This window comes from Panthera leo, chromosome D1, assembly GCF_018350215.1.
Source record: "Panthera leo isolate Ple1 chromosome D1, P.leo_Ple1_pat1.1, whole genome shotgun sequence".
NCBI lineage: Eukaryota > Metazoa > Chordata > Mammalia > Carnivora > Felidae > Panthera > Panthera leo.
In genome coordinates, this window is record NC_056688.1 from 6,398,828 (window position 1) to 6,422,394 (window position 23,567).

At 41.4% G+C, this 23,567-nt stretch overlaps 1 protein-coding gene and 1 long non-coding RNA gene across 2 annotated transcripts in view; one reads left to right on the forward strand and one right to left on the reverse strand.

Moving 5' to 3' along the window:
- ELMOD1 (ELMO domain containing 1) overlaps nucleotides 1-23,567 on the forward strand; it is a 65,708-nt gene that overhangs the window by 12,633 nt on the left and 29,508 nt on the right. Inside the window, exon 2 of the mRNA XM_042906324.1 lies at nucleotides 13,527-13,624. Coding sequence (XP_042762258.1) covers nucleotides 13,608-13,624 — 17 coding nt within the window. The 5' untranslated portion in view covers nucleotides 13,527-13,607. The remainder of the gene's footprint in view (nucleotides 1-13,526; nucleotides 13,625-23,567) is intronic.
- On the reverse strand, nucleotides 1,674-6,931 carry LOC122200615. Its single transcript, XR_006193871.1, has 5 exons — nucleotides 6,849-6,931; nucleotides 4,961-4,991; nucleotides 3,907-4,013; nucleotides 3,664-3,731; nucleotides 1,674-2,590 (listed from the first exon to the last, which is right to left on the reverse strand). It is a non-coding gene; the product is annotated as an uncharacterized LOC122200615 (long non-coding RNA).

Below are 23,567 nucleotides of genomic sequence, written 5' to 3' on the forward strand. Positions count from 1 at the left end.
TGAGTGTAATATCTTTCTAATACCTATGAAAATTAATTATGATGTATTGATTATTTTCTTCTCTTTGCATTGTTTGTTTCTTCCAAATTCCCCCTTTTTTCACTTTTCTTTGAGTCTCTATAATTCAATCAAGTTAGAAACGTTCCCTAATTCTTTGGTAATCCCTGGCTGTCCATTCATATTTAAGACTGAGGCACTAAAATGCTGACTGGAAGCTTTCCATGGGGCTTGTTGGCCATATGGTGTCACAGCAGTCCAGTGAGGGGCTGGTGCTTCACTGGGGGAGATCCACCTGTGTGTTGGGTAATTTCCTGAGGGGTAAATCCCCAGTAGCCTGGGGAGAAGCATTATAGCTGCTTCTGACCAGGGAGTTGAGTGGAAGAAGAAGCCTGGATAAATCTCACATTTATCATGCAGACTTTTATTTAGCTCCTTCTATTCAGGATGACCGTTCAATCTCATTTTCTTGTGTCCAGAAGTTCAGAGCCTCTCTAGCTCAACCTCTTCAAGAATAAATCTCACCTCTTCTGACAGAATGGAGCACGGTTATACTTGCTTTCCAAGAATGGGGAAGGAGCTCTACCTATTCCTTATGAAAAATGCCCACCAAGCCTCCTGTGTTGGCTTCATTCTACACTACCACTTTTAGAGGAGCTGGGCATCACTAACTCCTGAATATGACCAAGAGTCCATATTGTCAATGGTACTGCCTTTGGATCAGTTCCCTCACTGCAGGCTTAATCAGTTAGGCTAAGTAAATTACCATTTGTTCATCCTTTCAGCCTCTAGAAATCTGCTGATATCTCACGTACGCTCCTATTGCCCTTAGCCTTATGGATTTACACCTTTTTGATTTCTTTATTCTCATGTCAGTGGGATTTTGGGGGGGGGCATGTTTATTTGTTTACTTACTAAATTTTTTTTTGAGAGAGAGAGTGTGTGTGAGTGGGGGAGATGGGGAGAGGGGGAGGGAGGGGGAGAGAGAGAGAGAATATGAATCTCAAGCAGGCTCCACAGTCAGCTTTGAGCCCAATGCAGGGCTCATTCCCATAACTCTGGGATCATGAGCTGAGCTGAAATCAGGAGTTGGACACACAGCCGACTGAGCCACTCAGGTGCCCCTTTTTCTGCCATGTTTAAATGGAAGTTCATGACAGAAGCTTTAAGTTAAAAGGGATTATAGATGTAAAATACTATTAACTACAGCAGCAATAATTGCAGTGAGACAACTCCTACTTAGTAAGACCTCATGCTGCCTGTGTGAACTTCCATAACGACCATTCTTGTTTGTTGCTCCTCTGAGCCTCTAACCCACAGTAAATCTTAATGCTCTCTTAACCTACTCATACCACTTTCTTAGCAAAGTATTCCACCTCACACACACTACTATAAATAATATGTACTCCCGCCTAAAAAAGAGAATTTCATATCATTGATCAGAATTTTGCGTCACATCCATGAAAAATCCATAACAATGACATAATGGTCAGGAACCCTTGCCTAAGAGGATAGTCCAGTTTAGTCTGACGTGGCTGAAATGTATTTTCATTTGAGACAGCTCAGAGCTTCTTTTTTTTATGTTTATTTATTTTGACAGAGAGAGAGAGAGAAAGAGTGGGAAGAGGGGCAGAGAGAGAGGGAGACACAGAATCCCAAGCAGGCTCCATGCTATCAGTTCAGATCCTGATGTGGGGCTCGATCCCATGAGCTATGAGATCGTGACCTGAGCTGGAATCAAAAGTCGAAGGCTCAACCAACAGAGTTGCCCTGGTGCCCCTGAGACAGCTCAGATCTTCTACACTCACTTCAGAAAGGCCCTAGACTCCATGTGTGAAATCTGCTAGATTTCCTACGCCTGGAGGACAAAGACTGTATCCTGTTTATTTTGTGTCTCTGGTGCCTAGAAAGAACTGAACATGATAAGTGAACATGTTTGTTGACTAGCAATTAGAGCCGAGGTCTTTTCCTACCAACTGTGGCTGTCTGGCCTTGGACAAGTGATTTGTTGGATTTGACTGAGGTCCCAAAAGACAAGGTCACCTTGTAGAGGTGAAGAGGAAGGAAGGGGTCAAGAATGGAATACTAGGGAACACTTACACTTAAAAGGCAGAAGAATGTGAAATGGGTGGAACCAGGAGAAGGGGTGATCATGGAAGGCAAAAACAGGCCGCAGCATCACATGAAAGCATATCAACTATGGTAAGGTCAAGGAAACGGAGCTTGGACTAGACAGTGCTCTGCCTTCAATGAAGCATTTCCGTACTCACTCCTTCACTCTTGCTGTAGATGAGGTGTGCTCACGTGTGTGAACGGTGTGTGCTGTGTGTATCGTGGAGGGGCTGTGATAGGAGAAGGGAACCAGAGCCCAGAGCCTATGCAGTAACCAGCTGGAAGCATCTCTGGTGGGTTAAGAAGGATGCGAGTTGCTCCTATGTAATCAACCTCTAACAGATCTTGGAATTACTTAGCCTGGTTTAAGCTGAATAAAAACGTTTGAGTTGGGGAATAAGAATCCTCTGGTGTGATTTGCTGCAGGCCATTCGTGCTCTTTGACACCAACCAATGGAATCTTCTGCAGAAACATCATGGCCTGGAACTTGGAAATAAGTAGGTGACTTCAGTCTGACTATATTTCACCTATCCTAAGACTTTTTTCCCCACTAAGCCACTGAAATCGGGCTGCAGCAAATTAGCAGCATTTTATCCTTCCTTAAGGACACATGACATAATGGTGCATCTTATCCTTTATGGCACTGATGAGATACCACTGGGAAGAATAAAATATGTACTCAGCAAACGTTTATCGTCATGCATATTAAGTCATAGCTCTAAAATAAGTTTAAAACTACTTTTTTTTTTTTAATTTGTTTTACAGTACGAATAGTTGCTGCAGCCCAACCTAATAAGCGACTGGGGTCAGCGACTGCCTTAGGGGCGCAGTACCTGTTTGCCTCCAGGCCCCTGGAAATGCCCTAATTCGCTTGCATTTTCCTGTCAAGTGTTTCTAACATATGTCCTCATTGTATTATCATTATATGAAAGAGAAAATTTAATAAAAAGTATCAGTCTAGATTGGCAAAATCATATCCATTTAATTTTTATGTAGTCATAAGGTTACCATTCTTTTATTGTGGTTTTATAGAAATTTGACTTTTAGGGGCACCTGGGTGGCTCAGTATGTTGGGCATCCAATTCCTGATTGCAGCTCAGGTCATGATCCCAAGTTCATGGGTTTGAGCCCCGTGTCGGGCTCTGTGCTGACAGCGTGGAGCCTGCTTGGGATCTCTCTCTGCCCCTCCCCTGCTTGCATTCTTTCTTTCTCTCTCTCTCTCTCTCTCTCTCTCTCTCTCTCTCTCTCTCCCCCCCTCCCTCTCTCTCTGCCCCTCCCTGACTCACACTCACTCTTTCAAGATAAATAAATAAAACTTAAAAAAAAATTTTTTAATTTAACTTTTAAAACTCAAATAAAGAATTGAGAATGTGCAAAATCCACACAAGTATTTTTGTGGAAAAATGAATTAACACCTAGATTTTGAAATGCCCTTATTCTTTTAAAGATGAAAGACCAGTTTTATCAGTTCTGCTTTCCCCACCCTTCGCTCCCTCCATGAAAACAGTGCAGACACGTTGGCAACCACAGGGAAAGCCAGAAAATCACTGTACCTTTAAAGCGGATCATCAATATATTTGCAGGCAGCCGTGGATCCTGTGGCTGGCAGGGGCCTCCATTGCTATAAATCACGAAAATAATCCCTGGGTGAGTGTTTTGTTCCTGAAGAAGGGGAAAGAAAACCTTCCTAGTTGTCATTTTCATGAGTGTCAGCAGAGCACTTTTCAAGCTAGGCAATAGAGGAGGAAGGTTCTGGAATATGGCCTCAGGGAGAATGTTATGCATGAGCGTTATACCTCTAACGTGGCATGCTGGACAGCATGTGTGAAATGTAATCTGAAAGATTTGTCACTTTTCCGGGGTGGTGAATTTTCATATTGCTTGCTCTCTCTCATCTGCATACCTGTAATAAAGTCAAAAACTGCACGTTATACATGTTTCAAAGGCTCAAAAATAGCCTTAGAAATTTTTCTTTCCTTTCTCTTCCCTCCCCTGCCAATCCTCGCGCCCCCTCCCCCACCTCCCTTCCTATTCCACATGGTGACTATGTTCTGTCCTCTGAAGACTGACTCCCTCATCTGTCTAGGGCTCCCTCGCACTGACACAGTGCTTCTTAGGACTTGACAAGTAGGAAGCATGATGGAAACTTAGCCACTACCTGAACTTGCTAATTCAGACCTATTTATTCACCTCATTTGGGTCTGATACTTGGCCCACCAGATTTAAGAAGACTGACCTCCACGTCCTTGTGTTTTGTGGGTGGGCTCAGCCAGAGCCCAGCCCCACACACGGCAGGCGGCTTAGCAGCCACTCCTTATCCCCAGCCCTCACTGCTCTTGCCTGTGACCCCACAGAGACGTGCCTATTTGGGAGCAATTCTGAAGTGGTTGTATCTTAAAACCACCTGAGCTTCAAACCCTTCTCCTCCGCTTACCTTCCCCACCTAGACATATAGGTCTTCCGCCAAAGCGGAAGAAAGGGTGGAAAAGAGGGGCCCGTATCTCTTTCTGCCAGAGTCTCAAATCTCTCCTTGACTGATGGAGGGATGTCACCACTGTGATTTCATTGGACTTCATCAGAGCACAAGTAGCACACTCTGAGACCATTCAAGAGGGAAATGGAAATTTCCCCATAGGTTAAGATCATTTACTTAGAGTTTATTATTGTCATCAGGAAAATTTTCTCAACTACTTTTAGAAAATATGTAAAGTGACATAATATAATAAGGACACAGAATAAACGGAATTGAACCAAATTAACCTTAGGCTTTCTTCTGATACCCAAGGTGGCTTTTGAGCAATCGTATTTTTAGGGGAGAAAACTATAAAACTTAGTATTTCTGGACCTTACCGTCCAATGTGCCATTGTTTTCTTCTCTCATCTGAAATGAGAAGAAAAGCGCAAAGTGAGGAAATTAAATCAGTGGCAAATGATTTCCATACTGCTGACCTTGAACTTATCATCTGCAGGGTTAAAGTGGGGGATATCCCCCCTCCCTCAAATGCTAAATGGACTTTTTTTTTCACTACTGATAAAAAAAACTTTGTCTTTTAAATCCACTCTGGGTTGGGGGGAAGGGTAGTGGAATGTGTCTTCATCTCCTGATTATAATCACATATTTTGAGACTGACCTGTTTGATTGATTTTTTTTTCCCCTTGGTTGTGTTGTAGTGTGAAAAGAAAACAACAAGAAGCAGTTAGGGAAATCTAAAGGGGAATGGAACTTATTTTGTTTTTCAGTGACATCAAGAAAACTCGTTCAAGTTAGTATATACCTCCTAGGTAGATTTGGAATATTTTACCAACCATTACACAGATTTTATGTGCAGCAAAAAACAAACAAACAGTAAACAAATATTTTCATCTGCAAGGTGGAAACTAAAACATACAGAGGTAGACCAAAAGCAAACCAAGAGAAAATGCTGATTTGAGAACCATGTCTCACTGATCAATAACTCAAAGAATAATTTGGGGAGAGTGAAATCACCACAGCAATGGCAGTCTGGCCCGAGCTTGCATTTCATTGGATTTTCCCCAAGGGAGCACTAGATTGACTTTGAGGGGAAGGGTACTTTTACTGCTAGTTACTTCAGAATTATACTACCAAGGATTCAGATGTCCTTGGAAATGTGGTCTCAGGAAAGACTATAAAACCCACCCTTTGGGGCTCTGTTGTGTAACTTCCCATAAAAGGTTCTCATTGGGAAACTTTCAGATCTGCAGTGTATTTGCCTCAGGAAAGGAAACGGGGTGGTTTCTAGTGCAGGAGTGACCCTTATTATTCAAGAGTCCCCTAGCTCACTCCCAGAGGAACACTAAGTTTTCATGTGCAGATGGACATCCAGGCCTTGATTATCCCCAGCTCTGCACTTTAGCTGGAATTGAATGTGCTGTTCATTTCTTTCAATCTTAAGTCAGTCCAGAATTTTCCCTCCGTGGTTTCCAGAGGCAGCGCAGGGGAGTGATTAATAGCGTCTCAGGAGCCACGCTGCGGGGTTGGGAATCCCAGCTCTGCCAGTAAGTAGTAGCTGTGTCACCACGGAAAGCTGCTTCACCTCTGTGTGCCTCGACTTTCCGAACTGTAAAATGGAGACACTATTATTCACTGCATAGAGTGACTGTGAGGTAAGCTGATACAAACAAAGCTCCTCGAATACTGCCTGGTGCACGGTAAGCACTTGGTAAATGTTAGCCAGCCACAAGACTTTATGCTGACATTACATTTTTAAATTAAATTTTATTTCTTAAATGTGTTCCGTACAACATTAAAAAAAAAAAAAACTAGGATGACCCCAAATTAGGGAAATTATTGAGAGTGGAGCACTGTTTACTTTGTGGATTGTCTTTTATTTACACATAAATATGAGTCCACAAGCATTTTGGGTTGTTATAGGGGACTCAGTCAGTTAGAATTCGAAGGCTACATATGTCGCTTTTTTTGTCTCATGTAGGGATTATGACTTTAAAGAAAGTGTTCCTGTTCCCTCTAGTTGAGTGTCTAATTCAGTCCCTGTGATACTCAATAGAGAGGTCGGTTTCTAAGAGGCAGGGTCACCCCGAGGTACTCTACAAAGAGCCCTAGGAGGTTTTTCGCTCAAAGGGGCCGCAGCAGGTTCTTTGATACCAGAAGAGACGATGAGTTTTCAAAGCTGCAGACCACGCCTGCCGTCCCTTTCTTCCCAGCTGGAAAACAGAAGTACAGAGGGACCTAAGCCCACACACGGCACTGAAGTGTCACCTGATCTCTGGAGGTGTTTGATGTAGGGGCACAGTCATCCGATCCTTCCTGCGGAGCGGCTCAGGGCAGTGTCCTCACAGACGAATCACTGCACGTAAACGGAAGATTAGGAGACCCAGGATTATGGTCATAGTGTTTATTTTGGTTTAAAAAAAAATCTAAGGGGTTTTCTTTTTCTTCCAGTGGGGAGATCTTTCGTTTATGAGTGCTGTTATGGAACAGTGCATTTCTCTAGAAGGGTGCAGGGTTCATCCCAACAAATCCATACTGAGCCCCCAGTGGGCCAGGCACTGTATCAGGCCTTGGGGCTTCCCTGGGGCCCGAGAGGGGCATGTAGTCCAGAGGGGAAAGAAACACGGAGCACATCACCTCATTACAGGAGGAGAGATTTAAATACAGCAGGTAATTCTGGTGTCCACCTGGTTACACGCCCCTCTCAAGAGGCAGTTTCAGGGAAGAGATGGCACACAGAGCAGTCCCCACCCTGTCCTTGCACTCGGGGAAAAAGGTGGCATTGGAGCTCACATCTGACCAAAACAGGGCAAACTTTACATAAGTAATACCTGAATAAATCTGAATTAAACAGAAGAGTGAATATCAGTGTTTTTCAACTAGTGAGACGGATACAAACAAAACCAGCGCCTTCATTAATTGAGTGAAGGTCAACAGGCATATGTGTAAAATACTTGGAAGTCTCTCCGAGCTGCTGTTTTGTTAGAACGCTGTGCACATCAGAAGCAGCCTCCAAGTCTCCCTGACCTCTGGCTCTGTCCAGCGCTTGAAAAAAATGCTGCTTTGGCTACAAAGGAATCGGTTAACTCAGTACCACTCAGGGAAAAGCAACTCAAAAGACATTTTCTTAAATCACAGTGGCTCAGAGTATCATACTTTGCACGCCAAAATATCTGTTGCACGCTCCTACCATTCGCACAGATTGTCTAGTTAACAGCAAATAGGCCATTGGCAAGTGTGCCTCCTTTAAAACAAAGCTGGATTTAAAAAAATAAAGTAACCAGTAATTTTTTTTTTATATGAAACATTTAGCGAGGTTATCGAATGAATACACAGCAAGCAGTGAGTTAAACAGCATTTACACAAGCTTTCCACTCAAAGCCATTTTTGGTGTTTCCTTTTTGGGGGACACATAATTAGAACTAATCGTTGTCTTTGTTTCCTGTTTGGGGGACAGATAATTGGAACTAATTGTTATTTTTCCATCCCTTCACTTTTCCCATCCAACCAGTAAGTCCAGTTGATTCTACCTTCTGAATATTTCCCACTTCTGTGCACTTCTCTCTACCACCACTGTCGGTGGCCCAGTTCAGGTCACAACTTGCCAGGATTTATCTCAACAGTCCCTCCAACGTGAATAGACACTTCTCTAAAGAAGACATCCAGATGGCCAACAGACACATGAAAAGATGCTCAACGTCACTCCTCATCAGGGAAATACAAATCAAAACCACACTGAGATACCACCTCACGCCAGTCAGAGTGGCTAAAGTGAACAAATCAGGAGACTAAAGATGCTGGAAGGATGTGGAGAAACGGGAACCCTCTTGCACTGTTGGTGGGAATGCAAATTGGTGCAGCCACTCTGGAAAGCAGTGTGGAGGTTCCTCAAAAAATTAAAAATAGATCTACCCTATGACCCAGCAATAGCACTGCTAGGAATTTACCCCAGGGATACAGGAGTGCTGATGCATAGGGGCACTTGTACCCCAATGTTTACAGCCTCACTTTCAACAGTAGCCAAATTATGGAAAGAGCCTAAATGTCCATCAACTGACGAATGGATAAAGAAGATGTGTTTTATATATACAATGGAATACTACTTGGCAGTGAGGAAGAATGAAATCTGGCCATTTGCAGCAACATGGATGAAACTGGAAGGTATTATGCTAAGTGAAATAAGTCAGGCAGAGAAAGACAGATACCATACGTTCTCACTCATACATGGATCCTGAGAAACTTAACAGAAGACCATGGGGGAGGGGAAGGGGAAAAAAAAGTTAAAGAGAGGGAGGGAGGCAAACCATAAGAGACTCTTAAATACTGAGAACAAACTGAGGGTTGATGGGAGGTGAAGGAGAGGGAAAAGTGGGTGATGGGCATTGAGAAGGGCACCTGTTGGGATGAGCACTGGGTGTTGTATGGAAACCAATTTGATAATTATATTTAATATGAAAAAATAAATAAAATTTAAAAAGTCCCTTCAGTGATTCTTCACTTGACAAAATGACCTTTTATTTTAGAAGGTAATTTAATAAATATTTAATTTATTAGCATTGAATAGAATTTGATAAATAATAAGTAAAATATTAATAGTAATGAGTACCAACTCATTGAGTGCATGTTATATACCTGTCACTGTGCTAAGCACCTTACATGCTTTGGTTCATTCAATCCTTAGTACAACCATACAAGGTAGTTATTAATTTCTTGCCCCACTTAAGAGGGTGAAAACTAAACCCTGGAGAGGTTAAACAAATCGTCTAAAGTCATTTAGTTAGTGGTAGATCCCAGAGATGAACTGTCTCCAAAACTTGTGCTCTTAACCAGCATGCTGCCATATTTGCGCATGCTGCCATATTTGCGAATTTTCCCTTATGTGGTAAATCTCCCTTGTAGCATTAAACTATATTGTAATAACCCAGCATGATGCTAGCACATAAAAATTCAAAAGGGTTTTTTTTAAATGGATAAATTCAGGAAGACTTATGTAGAGGACAGAAGCTGAATTATTATAATATTTCACTTATCCCACATCCTTATGACATTTTTTTAGATAAACCAGTTTTCTAGATAACTGAAATTAAACCATTTAAGGATATATTTTTATTTTCACAAAATCTTTCTGAAATGTATTTCATTCTTTATTTCTTTAGTAGTATGACCATCCTAATATATTACCTTAATGACAAAGAACTATTGTTATAAGAAACATATGTTGTATATAGTATTTATTTACTATTTCCTTTTGGGTTGTGGTTTTAATTACCGTCTATATGCTGAGGAAGCCCAAATCTTTGTCTCCAACCAGGATTTCTCTCTTGACTTTCAGATCCACATATATCCACACTACCACTTGACCCTGCAAGTTCAAAATGCCCCAAAGACCCCTAAATACACCCAGACCCTCAGATCTGCATCTCCAGAATTCTTCGCTTAGTGAGTCTACTCTCTACGCATAGAGATAGGCATGTTTGATGACTCCTTTTCTTTCACTAATATTCCCTAATCAGTAAATTAACAAAAGTCCTCTTGATTTTACCTCCTAAATATCTCTCAAATATCATCACATTTCTGTCTCTGTCCATTGCCTTATCCTACCATTATTATCTTTAATGTTAACAACCCTCTAAATGGTGCCCCTATCTATAATTCTACCACAATCTAATTTATTCTCCATACTATTTTTTTTTAACTAGAAGTCTGGTTGTGTCACATCTCAGTTTGAAAACTTTCAATAGTTCACCACTGCTCATGGGATAAGGTTTGAATGTCTTCAATATTGCTTACAAAGCCTTCGATGATTTGAGACTTTCTTGCCTTTCTGTATCTTGTCATCCCTTTTTACCTGTCCCTCTCACCGAGCACAACCAGGTCATATAGAACATTCCCATCTACACATTGTGTATTCTCTTGCTTCTGGGACTTTGCATGTGTTGTCTGGAGAACCCCTGACCCCTCCATCTAAGGTAGATATCTCTCATACTCACGAACACAGCACCTATTTCTGCTTGTAATATTGTGGTTAAGTACCTATTTGTTTCTCTATATTGTCTTCTCTTCTGCCTCCCTCAAGGCCATTGGGGCTGGAAGATGGAACCCATGCCCCACATGTTCACCTATATCCCTAGTACCTAACTCTGTGTCTAGAGCGGAGTTGGCACTAATATTGTTTAAGTTTTAGTATGGTATTAGATTTATAGAAAAGTTACAAGGATAGTACAGAGTTCCCTTATACTGGCACCCAGCATTCCCTATTGTTAACATCTTACATTAGTATGATCCATTTGTCACAACTAATGAACCAGTATTAATACCTAATTATTAACTAAAGCCATGCTATTCAGATTTCCTGAGTTTTTTGGGTTTTTTTTTTTTTAAGTTTATTCATTTTTTTTTTTTTAAAGGCAAGGGGACAGATTCTCTCCTAGAGCTTCCAGAAGAGAACATAGCCTTCTTAATGCCTTTGGGGTTTTTTTTAGGTTATTTATTTTGAAAGAGGGGGAGTGCAAGTGGGGAAGGGGCAGAGAGAGAGAGAGAGAGAGAGGGTGAGGGAGAGAATCCCAAGCAGGCTCACACCACCAGTGCAGAGCCCGACGCAGGGGTCGGCTGACAAACTGACTCACAAACCAATGAGACCACGACCTCTGCCAAAGTCAGAGCGTAACTGACTGGGCCAGCTAGGAGCCCCTAAGTTTATTCACTTTTTAGTAATCTCTACACCCAACATGGGGATCAAACTCACAACCCTGAGATCAAGAATAACACGCTTTTCTGTCTGAGCCAGCCAGGTGCCCCCACTTTCTTTAGTTTTTAACCTAATGTCCTTTTTCTGTTTCAAGATTCCATCCAGGATACCACATTACACTTAGCCATGCCTCCTTCGATACCCCTTGGCCATGACAGTCTCTCAGACTTTCCTTCTGTTTGGTGATCTTGGGAGTTATGATGAGTATTAGTTGGGTATTTTGTGGAGTATCCCTCAGTAAGAACTTGATGTTTCTAGCATGATTAGACCAGGTTGTAAGTTTGGAGGAGGAAGACCACAGAGGTAAAGTGCCATTTTCGTTGCATCATATTCAGGGTACATACTGTCAACATGACTTGTCACCATGATGTTAACCTTGCTCACTTAGCTGAGGTAGTGTTTGTCAGGTTTCTCTAGTGCAAAGTTACTGATTCCCTCCCACCCTTACCCCCCAACTTTCCATTTTGTACTCAAGGAGTCACTGTGGCCTGCCTACATTTAAGGGGTTGACAGGCTCCACCTCCTTGAGGGCAGAGTATCTACACAAATTATTTGGAATTCGTTGGTGCAAGAGATTTACATATTCTCCCCAACTTAGTTATTCAGTCATTTATTTATATCAGTGTGCAATCATGGGTATTTATTTTATACTTTGGGCAATAATCCAATATTTTGTTACTTAAGTGGTTCCAGCTTTGGCCATTGGGAGCTTTTTAGTTGGCTCCTGTGTTTATTTGATATATCCTCGATTTCTTTTGAGCACTCCCTTACTTTCTGGCACAAGACATTTCAGGCTCATCTTGAATATTCCTTACCCCAGCCCTAGAATCAGCCATTTCTCCAAGGAGCCCTGGTTCCCTTTATTGTAAACTATAGGCACACCCATGATCTGGGCTCTGGGTAAGTACTAACAATTTTTCAGAAAAACTGGATCCATTTTTAGAAACCACAAAAAGCACAAAGACTAATGTATCTTCCCACCACCCAAAATAAGCCAATGTTTTTCTGCTTTGTTTTACCTCAGATCCATGTTAAGAAATAAAACACTTGAAGTTGAAGGTCATTTTCCCCCAGTGGCCTTTTCCCCAGTCCTAAACCCTGCCCTCCCCTCCCAGAAGCAACCACAATCTTAAGCTGATGTGCAGACACTTTTTTTTCAAGCATTCATGGAACAGCTATAGAAGCATATGTATTAAAGAAAAACCTGGCTCATCTTCGGTCTGAGCTGCCCACATTCCCAGACTGTCCTGGCCGGTCGTTGTGTCTCCGCCCTCAGCCACCATCTGTACACTCAGCTCCTCGCCTGCCTGGCCGGGGCAGCTGGGGCTCCGCTCGTCTCTTGTCTCTGTGGCTTCCAGCCACTCTCTTCTCTGGTCTGTACCTTTCTGTCTCATCCCGACTTGAAACTGTGCTTCCTCCTTGTGGGGGGAAGAAGACCAATACTCTGCAGACTTCGTGAAAGCAAACTGGAAACTGGAAACGGCTAGACAAATAGAAAATCTCATGGTTTTGTTCACAGTGCAAAAAAAAAACAAAAAAACAGAACAGGGCCGGGGACATAGGATTCATTTGTTTGGAGGGCTTGGCTCTTTAACATCTGATTTTTAGCTTAAAGACATTACCAGTTGCTTCTAATTATTTTCAAGTTGTACTTCTGGAAGTACAACTTCCAGATTTAAGATTACCAAATATCTGGAAATTAGGATAATTATGGATAATATGATTCTAAAAAAATTAGGATAATATGATTCTTCATTTCTATTTTTCTTACAAATACTGTTCTTCAGGATATAGGAACAGGGACACCTGGCTGGCTCAGTCAGTAGAGCACCCAACTCAGGGTTGTGAGTTCAAGTCCCACATTGGGTGTGGAGCCTACTTTAAAAAAAAGTAAAAATAAGATAAATTTTAAAAATACAGGAACAATACTCAAAATAGAGAAAAAGCTCACTATTGAAGAGATTGTTTATGAAACTAATTATTTCCCCATCAAGGGACTTACAATGAAAGGCTAATTATGTCATTACAAAGTAAAAGCCTTTGGCCATGATCTCCATCCACCAAACTGGATTGCTATGTGAGCAGTTTGATTGATAACGTTCTGGGTGCTTTCTGTCTGCTTACTATGGTAAGCAGAAATCTCAGGTTTGGGATTTCCAGCTCCATTAATAGTAAATATATTAAATTTGTTCCCACAGCTGACACTTACGCTGACAAAGGCAAATTTGGAAGCAGCTCCTTGGGGACAGTGTGGATAACACCTCATCAAAACCGGCACAATGAAGCACTTCCTGCGGTAAGTATTTATGGTTCCCTGGTTGAGCTCTCTAAAATGGAGAAACTTCCTTCCCAATTAGGATAATATTCCTGTTCACCATTTGTGATCCTATATCCAGGTCTCTTAGGATTGCATCAAACAGTATTGTATTTTGGCTAAGAATAATTTGGTCGCAGGTTCCTCTGCTACCCCGTCTGCAAACAGATACAACGGAGCACTTAGCAGCAGGACGGGACACAAGACTGTAAGGCAGCACAGGCGTCAAAGCCTGGGGCAGGTGTGCTTTGGACAACCTGGATGCCATGTGTCTCTAAAGCATTTAGGATGAGGTTTGAGGGATTAGTAGCCAAGTAATCAATATAATTTGTATAGAATTATTTTCCTGAGAAAAAGTAATTTTAAATATCCCTTAATTTAAATTTTGGTTGGCTGGCCATCCATGCGGGCATTTTCAAATGTTCCTTTTTGATTAAAAAAAAAAAAATATTCTAAGCTTTTGTTCCTCCTGACTCCTGATGCCTCTGAAATCTACATTAACCATTGGTTCCCTCAAGATTGTGCTGTATAGAGTAACATATATGCTGGTGCGTTGTCAGGTGATACTGTTTTGTTTTGAAAGCCATTTGTCTGGACCTATGATTATAATTATTTTTACGAGTATTTAACTGCCATTCACAATCTAATGAAATTCCCAGAGAAATGTTACATCTTATTAAAATATGACAAAATAGTCTCCAAAGTTATTCTGGCCCCCAAAGTTAGAAAGCAGTACACACTTTCCAGAAGATTGAGTTTCTTTTCCCCAAGATGGGCTACCTCTATTACACATACTGGCCCCTGGTGGGCTTAATTCTTTGAGAAAATGGTTTCTTTCAGTGGCTGCCATTTACGATTTTCTTTTCCTCACTGATTTTGGTTGCATCACTGTGTCTGGAACACCTACATCCCTTTGTGTGCAACTCACTGTTTTGGTGGGGTCTTAGAAGTATGAAAGCTCTCAGGAGGTCACTATTAAACCGTTTACAGGCATTAGGTTTCGACTGACTGTACAGAATAGTCCTCAGCCTGTGTATCTCAGCTGTGCAAAAGGACAGTACTTGGAAAAGCACTAGGACATTGGCCAGCAGAGCACTGACCTGACATGGTTTTGGTTGCCATGGGAATTAACCCACCTGTTTACACATTCACGAAAAATTGGTATTTAGGAATCCCTCCTGAATGTAAACATGGTGTCTTCTCGTTGTAGAAAGCTTTCGGGTTACACGGAGCTGAGAGGTCAGGAGCTCCTTTTGAAAAGGGGGAGATGATAGTGATGACGTCTGTGGCAAGACTTACAGTACTAGTAGGATTTCCTCTTCAGGCTCTTACTTTAGAAAAACTTGAGCAGCCTCAAAACCAGCCATTTCGGGAGAAATGGCAGCACTTGTTTCTGTTTTCTCTTAAGCTGAACAGCTGCAACACTGGGTTTAGGAGAGACTGGAGTATCTTACAATTACTTTGTGTTTGAGATTGAGATGTGGCGTGGTAAGAATCTGCTGTCACTTCACACAGGCCAGTGCCAAGAATAACAGAACTGGCATGTCCCAGTCACTTAGGTGTTCTGATCTAAATTCTTCTCTTTTAACGGGACACATATTTTATACATATTACTTGATATCAATTATTTATATGACACTGAAGCTAGGGTAACAGATTACGTATCAAGAAAGAAACTTGAGGATTTTCATTGACCTTTGGTTTTGAAGTCATAAAAGGAAACTCGATCACTGCTGTCCTTAGTTGATCGTTGCTTTTGACCTTCGTTTGTGTTTTTAATGCTTCTTAGTAAGTTATAATGTGTGTGTATTCATTATACGTTGGTGTTTATGGAATCTGGAAGGGCAACAGGGCAAGGAGTAATAACCCTGAATTGCAAACCCTATCGGGTCATTTAGATTGCCTTTTCTCCCCACTGTAGTCCCTTCCCACAGACGTGGGGCAATTTTGACAATCTTTTCACTTGAACCAAAGAGGTTATGTAAGCATAGCCTGAACAAATTAGGCATTTATTCCTGAGCTCAGCAATACATTATGCAGAATAAGGAACTGATTCTGAGAAGAATCCAGCATTATTTAAAAGCCCACAGAGTGGTGAACCTGTCAACCTCTGAGTTGTTCTAGAATGAAACACTTCAGCTATAGCTCCAGAAGAAACGAGGTTAATCTTCAACCGAGCTGTGGAAAAAATGGATTTTAATCCACATATAAGTTACATGGTACCCAACTCCGCTCTTTCTAGCTCACTGCTGCAATCGGACCTATTAATGGTGTACCACTTAGAGCAATACAGAGTGGAGAAAATATTTGATTAAAAAAATATTATATGTTAGAAATAAATGCTCCAGGATTAGTATAGCAAGCTGAAGGGTGTATTTTAAATTAAAGTAAGAGTAGATACAGGATAACGGATAAGTAGCCCGTGGTCACTCAGTGACTTTTAGCCATGGTCTGCATTAAAAAAATACAAAGATAAAAGGGAGAAGAAAGTGTGTTTATGTGTGATCAGAAAAAGAGGGGGCACTTTTTGAGCCCCAAACAGAACTGAGGCTTAGGGTTTAGTTTACATATTTTATTAACAGGGATGGCTTACTGAAATTATGTTTTTTACAGTAATCAGAACAGTATTAATTTTGAAATTTTCTAATAAAGCGAATCTTTTAAGTTTATTTATTTTGAGGGGAGGAGGGGCAGAGAGAGAGGAAGAGAGAGAATCCCAAGCAGGCTCCATGCTGCCAGCACAGAGCCCAATGTGGTGCTCAATCTCAGCAACTGTGGGATCATGACCTAAGCCGAAATCAAGAGTCAGATGCTGAGCCACCCAGGCGCCCCAAGGGAATCTTTTAAGTCACCCCATATAAATGATTGCTTCCAACTATCCCAGCCTCAGGGTCTCACTTTCTTGGCTGTGGACTTCACTGCGTACCTTCCTTCCTTGGGCAGAAGACAGGGAATGTATTTGTCACACTCCCACCTTCTTGGGAGAACTTTTGAGAAATAAAACAAAGTTACACCCAAGTCCTGACTGTAAAGCAACTGAGGGGAACAAAGAGTATTTTGCTGCCGTCATTAGGTAAATTAAGGCTCCCAATTAGCAAAAAATACTGTAAATTGGTTTTTTAAGTCATTCACACTTGATTAGTATCTGTCCACTGATTCATTTAGTGAGCACATACTGCTAATAATTCCAGTACTGTACCACATTTTTAATTCTTACTTTCTCTTTATTACAATTGTAATAAAGTACGAATCGCTATCCCATAGTACAGAGCAGGGCAAGAAGGCTTCGCAAGGTGAAGTACCTCATCCAGGGGCACACAGATATTTGAACGAGGCCCGCCTGACCTCAAAGCTGTTTCTCATCATTTCTGCAGAGTCCTCATGTGTGCCTGTGGTGAGGCATTGTGGGGGATATGACAGGAAACACGAGGTGGCCTCTGCTCTAAAGGAACCTACCACTTGCTAGGGAGAATGTGCTAGGCCCATGGACACAGAAGTCACAAGTAAGAAGGACTGTGATCGCCGACACGCATGCGTGTTACCATATATGTATGTACATAAATATGCATGCACGCATATGACGTGCACACACAAGAACACACACATGTGCACCTACACACACACATATTTTAAATTATTTTGTTCCCTGTGCTAAAACAAAACAGCAACAACAAACTGTTTCCACACCCTTGTTGAAATATGCTAGCCTGAAAGGTGTTCTAGGCAGTTTCCTGTGGGTGAGATTTTCAAGGCCACCCCTTGGGCCACTTCACTTTCATGAAGCTCGTCCTCCAGAGCATGAGGCCAGGGATACTCAGTGTCAGTTTGAATTTCACTTCCTTCACTCTTGTATGTTTGTCTTTTGTTCCGAAGGGGGGGGGGGGCGCCCTCATGTTCCCCATTGTTTTTGCCTCCTTATTAGGATGATCAGGTCAGCGGGGGTGGGCTTTCCCCATCCAGTCTCAGAGGAAGGTACTTTCTCTCCTTTGCCTAACTAACACTCTGGGCGATTTCTTGGAGAGGACTGTCACACTGTTCTTGTTTTTACGGTCATTTTCCTTACCAGACTGGAAGTTCTTTGTGGACAGGGATGGCATGTGATTTGCAGTGAAACTAAGCTCTTGACTCACATTCCCTTCTTCCCCCTGCCACGCCCTGTGCCAGCCCCCACGCCCTGTCCTGTCCTGCACAGCCTGTCTTCTCGTTTTGTATCTGTAAACTACCTTTCAGTGACCATCTGTCATTTTCCCCCCACCAATTCATGTCCAATCTCTTTCCTGCAACTACTCTAGGTCTTTAACTCAACAGAAATTAATTTATTCATAATACTGAGAACATCCTCTACCCTGCTCCTGACAGTTACTACACATTTTTAAAAATTCTCTTATGCAGTGAATCCATAACAGTAACAGGCCCACTCCTTCTCCCCTCTAGAACATTTTGAGGCCTATTATGGATGATGACTTTCTTTTATTAATAGATTTACTTTTCGTTCTCTTTAAAATATTTTTATCTACAATAAAAGTTTATATTTGAGATTATGTTTAAGTAGTCTTTTTAGTTTCTTTTTAAAAATGCTTTTTAAATGTCAAAGTATAATGTGTTTGTTGATTGCCTTACAAATAAGTCAATATAAGTATTCTCCAAACAGAAAAACAAAAAATCTGAATCTTAAAAATAAGTTTTATAAAAAAAATAAGTTTTATAAAATGTATGTATTTAAGCATCAAATTTTTATAGAGTAGTGAGTCATCAATAAATCAAGATAAGCCCATGCCTCCTTTTCTTTGAAATGAAAAAAGGATAAGCCATTATTTATTGTTTTCATTTTTTTAAATATTTATTTTTGAGACAGAGAGAGACAGAGCATAAGCGGGGGAGGGGCAGAGAGAGAGGGAGACACAGAATCCGAAGCAGGCTTCAGGCTCCCAGCCGTCAGCACAGAGCCCGATGCGGGGCTCGAACTCACAAACCGCGAGATCGTGACCTGAGCCGAAGTCGGCCGCTTAATCGACTGAGCCACCCAGGCGCCCCAGTATTTATTGTTTTAGTTATCCCTCCGTCCGCTCTTGGTCTCTACGCCCTCAGATAAAATTTCCCTGGAAAGTAAAAACAGTGCCCTTTGCTGTAGCAATAGAATTTGAAATAGTGCCAATCCATGATAAGTTTATACCCACTACTTTTCAAAGGCAGTGTTATCTCTTCAGATAAATAATGATGGAAAAGACCAGGGGACCCACCTCCCAGACGGAGCACTGGGTCTCACCGCTGTTCAAGGCGGGGAATTATTCTTGTTCTTCTAAGGGCCCACAAATAGTTTCTTTGTGATTTACTATTACCAGTTCATGCATCAAGTCTACTCCAGTTTCTCTTGCTACTAGGAAGCTCATTGTAGAGAGGGGCCCATTTACTAGGCCAAACCCCTATTGACAAGTTAATTCCCAATTGATTGCCAGTAGCCCTAGTTAGGAACCTCAATAGAATTTTTTTTTCTAAAATTTTTCTTTTTTTTTTAATGTTTATTTATTTTTGAGACAGAGAGAGACAGAGCATGAACAAGGGAGGGTCAGAGACAGGGAGACACAGAATCTGAAACAGGCTCCAGGTTCCGAGCTGTCAGCACAGAGCCCGACGCAGGGCTCGAACTCACGGACTGTGGGATTATGAACTGAGCCGAAGTCGGATGCTTAACCGACTGAGCCACCCAGGCGCCCCTTTTCTAAAATTTTTCAAACATCGTTTTAGAAAATGAATGAAATGTTGGAAACATTGAGCGGTTTGTTGTTCTCTATGGCCGTTCAGATGAAAAGTGTTTTGTTTAGGCAACTATGGTTTGAATCAAGAACTGTGATTATTTTATGTGTCCTTCCTCACCAGTAGTGTACTTCTTATTTATTACAGGATTTCTTCAAGCAAGAATTAACTTTCATTAGCAAACTCATTGAAACTGTTCAAAATAAGCCACTTTTCTCTTATTATTCCAAAAGAAGACGTCAGTCACAAACTTAAGATGATGGCGTAGTGTTGCACCACAGGTACCCGCACCCCCTCAGCCCGCAGGCCGGAGCTCCGTGGTTCTAGGTGATTGTCCTGCTTCAATGGTCCCATCCCTGCTGAGTGCATTCCTCTAACAAAGCACCACAAGACAGGAGCTCTCTTTTATCTGGTGTTAGAGATATGATCCATTTTGAATAACTTACTTTGGATGGCTATTCTGGTTCAAGCTAGGGAATGAATGTGAAATAATAAAAGCGGCCATAATTGGCTTGTGGAAAAACACCGCTGTGACCTCAACCATAAACGTCACTCTAGAGCATACTAATAAATGGTTGTAATAGAAAATATTGGAAATGAAACATGTGTAAGGAGTTCTTATTATTAAATCAGCTTTTCCCAGTGCTTGTGCAACACATTGATGTTAGTTAGGAAGCCACAGTAAGTCCTTCTGGAACACTCTCAAAATGCTGTGATTAAAAAAAGAAACAACGGGATCAAACACAAAAACTGCTGTCTATGCATGTGGCTATTAAAACAGGAGCTAGTTTTAATCTGGATTTTCTTCCAGTAGTCTTGAGAATTTTGTGGCTGTTCCTACAAAAGGTAGTAGATCCTTTCAGTAGTAAGTTGAGAATCTTCCATCACAAGTAAGAAAACAAAGTCTAGCGTTATGAAGAAAAAAAGCGAAAGACTCCCCTACCTAAAATTAAGCTTCTCATTTTGATGATTTAGGCCAGGAGGGAAAAAAAAAACAAGCAGAATTATAAAGCCCCTGAATATAGAGTTCGGATGGTGGAGAGGGTGTGGCTGTAATTCTCATTCGAAGAGTAGGAAGAGAACTTCCTTTCTTTTCTCCTAAACCAGCCACTGGTGGACTTAAAAAGCATTTAAGGATGCATTTCTTAACTTCTTCCTTTTCAGGGTACACATGCCAAATGAACTTATGAACATTCTCCCAAAATATTTAATTATGTTTATTCTCCCTGGACCGTCAGGAGTTTTTTCATCAACTTTATGATTTAGGGACTTCAGTAGGTCCAAAAATAGGTTTAAAAAGTGAGCCCCTGACAACAGCTGATGGTGAAGAACAGTCATCCTACGGAAGCTTTGCTGATCTGGTCCTTTCTCGCAGAAACAAGCTGGATGTGGTGTCTGCCATCAAAACGAGGCTTCCAAAGTAAAAGGCACCACTGGCATTTCCATCTCTGAAATCTCTGCCTTAGGTTTATGATCTAATTACAAAATACATTATATCTGTCAAAATACTGTTTGATCTAATGATCTGGCTTGAAAAAATATACAGTATGTAGGTAGCAGAGCAAGAAAATATACAGTGCTAGCACAGCAAGCTGGCCTTTTAATGAGATACTTGTGGGTGTCTGGGCCCATTAGGAAAAGAGCTAAAATATATTCTTAATAAATAATATAATTATCAGGACTCCTGGCCTAGAAATTACAAAAAGGTAAAGAAGCAGTGTATAAATTTCACTCCGTGATGGAAGTGGGCATTTCTCTTTCACAACTTGTGACACTGGTTGTGTGGCTGCGTGAGAGGGATGTGACAGACCCCAGAGAGTGCCGAGCCCTGATACATGAGGCAGCATCGCCAGCCCGTCGCTGGAGCTCTCCAACTACGACGGGTCTCCCTGTCTTTGACAGTGTGAGCCTCAGGGGAGCTGGAAACAGAAAAGATCAGAGCAAACAGAACATGATGTCTTTTCTCTCCTTTTATGTAAGACTGTCTTAATGCAAAACAGTTCCCCAGGCGTTTTCTTCTCATGGGCAAGGAGGCAGCGGGAGAAATTACAGATGGGCTAGATGCCACTGTCCACGTGGACACCTCCTGCCTCTCCGAGGACACGGCTAGGCCTCAAGCCACGTCTCTGTATGGATCTGATGGAGACGTTGTATGAGGGAAACTTTCTAGTTTAATTTGAGCTATAAAATGGTCTGGTGCCTCGTACCCTAAGCAGAGTAAATACAAAGGTACCCCTGACTGATCAGAACCCTTTGTCCCCAAGAACCTGACTGTCATGGAGTCCTGGCTCGAGGACTACGAGGCTTCATCTGAGGAGCCGGCCCACGTGCTGTAAGCAAGCTCCCTGGGCCCCAGAAGGACCGGTCACGGGAAGCTTTTATCCTCGACTTCGTCACAGGAATAAAGCCCACCAGTAACAGCAATACCAGCTGGCCCATCACCAGCTAACAAAGATACTGCTCAATCCTCTCTGCTGGCATAGCTATCTAGTAGTTGGAAAAACAGAAATTTTTTTTTCCGAGAGAAAGCTCAAGTTTCATAAAATTTCTCATGCATCTAATTAAGATGTTCCACTAAAGTTATATTTAGGTTACCTTTTTTTTTTTAAATCATAATAGATCTTAGGATGTATGTGACTAAAACAGCTGAATTTCAGACTTTAAAAGGTAGTAAATCCATTTTTTTTATCTTTCAGCACAAGCTAACTGACTTCACGTAGAAATCTTATATACACTCTTGTAATGGCTTTTGGTGATCATTTATACATTTTAATTGTTATAGCCTTTTTTATTAAATAAAATAAAATGTACTGATACAAAAAATGAAAATATACTTAGTGAAAATCGAAAGTCAAAAGTACTCATAATTCCTTTACCCATTAATACCACTGTTAACATCTGTGTCTATCCAGTGTCTTTTTCTCCTTGTTCAGACATCACCATTAGATTTTTTTTAACAGTTTCCATTTTTTTTTTTTTGACTTTTTAAAGTTTATTTATTTGAGAGAGAGCACAAGCAGGAGAGGGGCAGAGAGAAGGAGAGACAGAATCCCAAGCAGGCTTGGGATCAACACAGAGCCCAGTAATACAGGGCTAGAACTCCCAAACCATGAGATCATGACCTGAGCCGAGATCAAGAGTCAGACACTTAACTGACCGAGCCACCCAGGTACCCCAGCATTAGAGTTTTCTAAAACATAAAGTCGATCATTTCATGTATGTCTCTTCCTAATTTTTCCTATTTGTAAGCATATCATGACATTTTCTCACGTTATTTGATATCCTAGAACATAATTCCATTACCTACAAAGGATTCCATTGTGTTGTCTTACTGTAGCAGTTTGGTTACTTACTGTTTCCTCCATTCCCTATGCATCTATATGATACAGATTCCAAGCTCTTGTACACATTAGCCTACTAGAATTTTTATTTTTAACACAGGCTGTTCAAGACATTAGAGCCAGAGCAATTAAGCAAAGGAACACAATCAAGGTGACGGTTCATATTCACGGATGGATCACATCACTAAGGCTACTAGTTAACAACTCTCATTCACCTGCGTGACCCTGGATCACCTTAGGGTAGGGCTGGAGGGAATCAGTGAACATTTGAGAAAAAGAAACATCTTTTAGAAATGACACTGACAGGAAGTTCTATAAATAATTCTGCCTCCTAGGAATGCACGGTATGCAGACATAGATTGAATATAAGTTCCTGGACGAGAAGTCCTCTTTACCTCTGTAGCTTGAGTCATGTTGAGACTCTAAACAGTGTCATGAAGTAGTAGATATTCACGTATTAAAAATAAAATAAGGGGCGCCTGGGTGGCTCAGCTGGTTAAAACGTCCAGCTCCATCTCAGGTCATGATCTCGTGGTTCGTGAGTTCGAGCCCCACATGAGGCTCTGTGGTGACAGCTCAGAGCCTGGAGCCTGCTTCGGATTCTGTCTCCCTCTCTCTCTGCCCCTACACTATTCACACTCTGTCTCACTCTCACTCTCTGTGTCAAAAAATAAACATTTAAAAAAGTTAAAAATAAAAGTCAGCATAAAACACAAGTCCACATGTGCCAGAGATGTAAGGACATGATTGGTGACTAGATGCTTCCTGGTTTGTTGAGGAATTACTGGGCTGCTCTAAGGCAAACTTTGTTTAACAGGAGCCAAGAACAA